General features: G+C 46.0%; 1 protein-coding gene across 3 annotated transcripts in view; it reads right to left on the bottom strand.

The window, feature by feature from the left end:
- LOC122258013 (uncharacterized) overlaps window positions 1–5,000 on the bottom strand; it is a 14,109-nt gene that overhangs the window by 730 nt on the left and 8,379 nt on the right. For 2 of the 3 annotated variants that reach the window (XM_086545164.1, XM_043023686.2), the window contains 3 exons: window positions 2,148–2,325; window positions 1,397–1,578; window positions 1–386 (listed from right to left, as the gene is read on the bottom strand). The exon at window positions 1–386 is cut by the window's left edge and continues 730 nt beyond it. In XM_086545164.1, coding sequence (XP_086401290.1) covers window positions 1–386; window positions 1,397–1,578; window positions 2,148–2,325 — 746 coding nt within the window. The remainder of the gene's footprint in view (window positions 387–1,396; window positions 1,579–2,147; window positions 2,326–5,000) is intronic. The other variant, XM_043023687.2, reaches the window with a different exon arrangement.

The following is a 5,000-nucleotide window of genomic DNA, read 5'->3' as shown; positions in this document are numbered from 1 at the left end:
CGTCTCGCCCCTGCCGCCCCCCTCGCCGCCCCTGTGAGGAGTCCCTGGGCGGCGCCGCTGCATCCTGGCGCGACCTCGAGTCATCCCGCGGCGCGTGTCGCCCGGCGCCTCGGGTGAGGGACGGCGGGCGGCGCCCCCGAGGCTGGTGCTCGCTCACCTCCGAGTCCGTGGTGGTGTCGTGGCGGCGCTCCTGGTACTCCTGGTGGTGGTAATTCTGCTGCTGCTGGCGGTGGCGGGGTCGACCGCGGCCGTTGTGCCTTCCCCGGCCGCGCGGCTGCGGCTGCGGCTGCGGCGCCTCTTGGTGCGGGCGGGCCTGGTTGATGGCGGGCAGGGTTGTGGTCCCGCCCTCGCGCTCGCTGGACCTGCGGGCGAGCGAAAGGAAGGCTCTTTAGGGAGGGCGGCGAGTCCTTTCGCCTCCGGGAGGCTTACCGCTCCGCCTCCGAAGAAACATCAACAGGACGACAGTGAAGCTGCGACAGCGAAACAGCTGACACAAAGGGGAGGCATTGCTAAGAGTGCGGTCAGTGAAACGGTTAACTATGTTTACTGAGGAAAGTTCCAGGTCGTCAGTTTTGCTTCTCATTAGATCCTTGCTGACAATCCTGATTATTTGTAAATACCTGATATACACAATATTAGTGGTAGGGTAATGATATAATAACGTTGATAATAATGATAATAATAACAGTAATACGGGCAATGATATTAATAATAATTATAGTAACAATAATATTAGTCATAATGATAATAATGATAACAATAGTAATGATTTTAATACTGATAACAATCACCACAATAACAATACTGCTCCTACTACTACCACAAATGATAGTGATAATGATAATAACTTTAACAATAATACCAATACTAATGCAACATCAATAATAATAATAGCATTGATAATGATAATAGTAATGATAATAATAATAATAATATTGATGATAATAATGATGCTAATGATGATGATAATAATGATGCTAATGATGATGATAATAACAAGGACAATAATGATAATAGTAATAATGATAATGATAATAGAAATGATGATAATAACAATAACAAAAACAATAATGATGATAATGATTATAATAATAATAATAATAATAACTATAATGATAATAATAATAATACTGATAATAATAAAGATAATGATAACAATAATAATAATGATAATAATAATAATGATAATAATGATAATAAAAATATTGATGATAATAATAATGATGATAATAATAATGATAAAAAAATAATGATGATGATAATAATGACACTGAATTTTCCTCACCAAGTAATTGAAATGCCTACTTTTCCCGGTGCATTAGTCAGCGTCGCTGAGCCTCCCACCCCCTTAATTAAGACACGGGCGCCCCTCCTGCGACACCGACGCCCTGCTCACCTGCGTCGCGTCGGGCTGTTGGAGCTGCGGTTGTGCTTCCCTTGGCCCTCCTGCCCGTGCTGCTGCTGCGCCTGCCGGAGGGGCGGAAAGCGAGGCTCCCTGTCCGTCGGAGGGCGTGCTGGAGGGGCGTCGGCAGGGGCGCGGTTGAAGACCGGGGAGGCGCTGTTCTCTAACCGGTCCGTCTGGAGGTGGAGAGGTACTGCCCGGTTAGAATCTAGTCGTGTACAATGGGGGGAGCAGAGCGTATGTATGTTAGCCTCTGCTCTGTATCGTCCTCATGATATTTCACTGTGTTAGAGTGCCGATGTGTTGTGTTTTCCAATCCGGTTGCAGTGAGGGGGGGAGGGGGGCTGTGCTTAGGGTGAAGGGAGCGAAACATTGAGTGAATCTCGGGAGTTCAGGAACAAAAAGATATCAAGCCACATTCAGTTTTTTTTTAGGTTTTGTTACTCATATATCTAGTCATGTCTAGTTAATATATCTATTTTGTATTTGTTTATCTATGAATTAACTGTTTAAGCACCGAGTGAATAAGACAGACAGAAGATGAAGAACGCCATGCGCTTCCCATTGATGCAGGAGACCGCTTGACTACTTTTCACTCAAAGCAGGAAGAGTTCAGTGACATAGAGCGTCGAGAAGGCGAAGGGGCTCTGTGGCGCGTGCCTGACACCAAGCATTAACTCCATTAACTCTGCCATGCTTCTCTAAACGCCTCGGGAGGTGCGCGAAGAGTGCGAAAAAATCTTACTTGTCGTGAGTGCGGGGAGGTGTGTGAGGAGAGGCGAGGGGGGGCTGCGGGGGGAGCGGTGCGTGGTGGGGGGCGGGGCGGGGGGCGAGGCGGGGGCAGCTGAGGGGTCGCCGCCCCCGTCTTGGTGCTCGGTCGGGGCGTGTCTTGAGGGGCATCGTCCACCGCCTCCCTCGCTTGCCTGGGGACGGAGGGCACGAGAGTCAGTGGGAAGCGACACGCGAACGGCGAGCGGACTGCCTCCGGGCGGACGCGCTCGCGCTCCGGGTGCGACTCCGATGGACAGGCCGTGGCCGCCCGAGTGTGGGGTGAAGGTGAGGGGGACACGGGTCTATTGGAATGGCTATGTGGATCCTGTAGGTGTGGGATGGGTGGACCCTGTGGGAATGGCATGTGTAGGGCTTTTATGAATGAGGTGAATAGATTCCTGAGGATTGGGATGTGGAGATCTTGTAAGAGTCAGACGATAATATCCCATAGGATTTGGACGTGTAGATCCTGTGGGAATGGGGTATGTAGATCCTTTTGGAGAGGGATGTGGTGAATGGACTGAGTAGATCCTAAAGGATGTGGTGAATGGACTGAGTAGATCCTAAAGGATGTGGTGAATGGACTGAGTAGATCCTAAAGGATGTGGGATGAATGAATACTATAGGAATGGAAGTGTAGGTCCTGCAGGAATTGGATGCATATATCCCATGGGACTGGGCTGGGTAGATCTTATTAGAATGAGATGTAAAGATCCTGTAGAAATGTGGTAAACAGATCCTATAGGAATAGCTTGTATAGATTCTGCGGATGAATAGCTCCTACAGAAGGGGGATGGATACCTCCTCTGATCGGAATGAGACGAGTAGATCCTATAGGAATGAAATGAATTGATCTGATAAGAGAGGGGAACTATTTTTATGTCCAAGGGTCACCCGTAGACCGGGTGAAGACCCTTCATTTCAGTAACTTTTTCATGGTCTTTTCTGCCAAATTATTAAGTCATGTTTCATTAACAGGGTCTAGAAACAGAGAATGTATCGTTAACATGACCTACTAACTACTAAAGATGTATAAATGGAGTATATGGCAAGATGTAAACATATATTTGTTCGTCTGTACATATGTGAGTTCTTGAAATGTCTTTCCCTGTAACACGGGACACAGATATACACACTGATAAGCTAATATGAAAAAATACAGTTCGTAATAACTCGCTTACGTCTTGCAATGCACACACACACACACACACACACACACACACACACACACACACACACACACACACACACACACACACACACACACAATCACACACACATACACACACACATACACACACACACACACACACACACACACAAAAGACACACACAAAATAAACACAACACACAGACAAACACACTCACACACAAACACACTCACCCACACACATAAATATCCATAGATAAAATGCATAATAATTCATCATTATACACAAAGCTTATGTACACATATTATTTGCACATGCCAAGTGTCCTGAGGGATGCAGGCGAGACCCCATCGCTAGTGCAAGATGGAAACAAAAGACACGTTCTCTGCGTGGCGGCCTAACCTTCACGTCCCTGCCTGCTGGTGAGGGCAACGGAGTCAGCTCAAGAAACAACCTGGCAAAGTGATTCTTATGTAGTGCTGTTGAGATCAAGTGACTTTTGACCTCCCTCCCTCCCTCCCTTTGGATAACACTTTATACCGATGGCTGACGAATGAAATGCGGTGAGATTTGATAGTTAGATCTTTATGGCAGCTGAAGGGACACTTATTCCAGCTACATTGCTTGAAGAGTCGAATATCCACCCAAGCTTTTGTAAGATGAAATAATTAGGCTTGCGACTCACAGACTATGGATACTGTAACAGAGAGAAAGAGAGAGAGAGAGAGAGAGAGAGAGAGAGAGAGAGAGAGAGAGAGAGAGAGAGAGAGAGAGAGAGAGAGAGAGAAGAGAGAAGAGAGAGAGAGAGAGAGAGAGAGAGAGAGAGAGAGAGAGAGAGAGAGAGAGAGAGAGAGAGAGAGAGAGAGAGAGAGAGGAGAGAGAGGAGAGAGAGGAGAGAGAGAGAGAGAGAGAGAGAGAGAGAGAGAGGAGAGAGGAGAGGAGAGAGAGAGAGAGAGAGAGAGAGAGAGAGAGAGAGAGAGAGAGAGAGAGAGAGAGAGAGAGAGAGAGAGAGAGAGAGAGAGAGAGAGAGAGAGAGAGAGAGAGAGAGAGAGAGAGAGAGAGAGAAAGAGGATAGCATAAAAAGGAACTCCGAATGGAAAGTTCTTTCTAGTACCATGTACCGTCCCAAAGTACACACCCAACCTAGAATATCTACACAAAACAAAAAATCAGTGATCACTTTCCTCAGTTCATGCAGCCTACATATAACATACGAAGCCTTGGGAAAGATCGATAAGAGTCTACGGGAAAACTATGTTGCATTCATTATTTCTTCACGATGCAATGTGTCCATAAACCAGATAAAGTCTCGATGATTCCTTTGATTAGTTTTGTGCATTTCTTCATCCTGTTCTTTTTCATATTTCTTTATTTTTTGGTTGTGCATATCAATTTGCAACCCGGAGTCTACTGTCACTGGAGGTGATGGCGTCACTTTAATGATCAATCCTCTCTTAATTCTTAAATCATCCTACAACTTCTCTTTCTGTTCATTATTAGCAACTGAATTGTGTATATTGAGCGTAATGATCTATGCCTAATGTCACAGGTGCGATAAACAAATGCATTTGGCTGATTCAATCATCAATCATTTGCGACTCTAGTCCTCGAACAAGGATGTTTTAGGGATGTTTTGATGGTTTGTAACTTGGTCTTTGTTTGTCCTTCTAGGGTCT

The sequence above is a fragment of the Penaeus japonicus genome, unplaced genomic scaffold (genome assembly GCF_977035675.1).
Source record: "Penaeus japonicus unplaced genomic scaffold, GWHDUDI00000001_assembly GWHDUDI00000016, whole genome shotgun sequence".
NCBI classification, from domain to species: domain Eukaryota; kingdom Metazoa; phylum Arthropoda; class Malacostraca; order Decapoda; family Penaeidae; genus Penaeus; species Penaeus japonicus.
The sequence above is the reverse complement of the archived record's forward strand: the minus strand, read 5'-3'. Positions and strand labels throughout refer to the sequence as shown.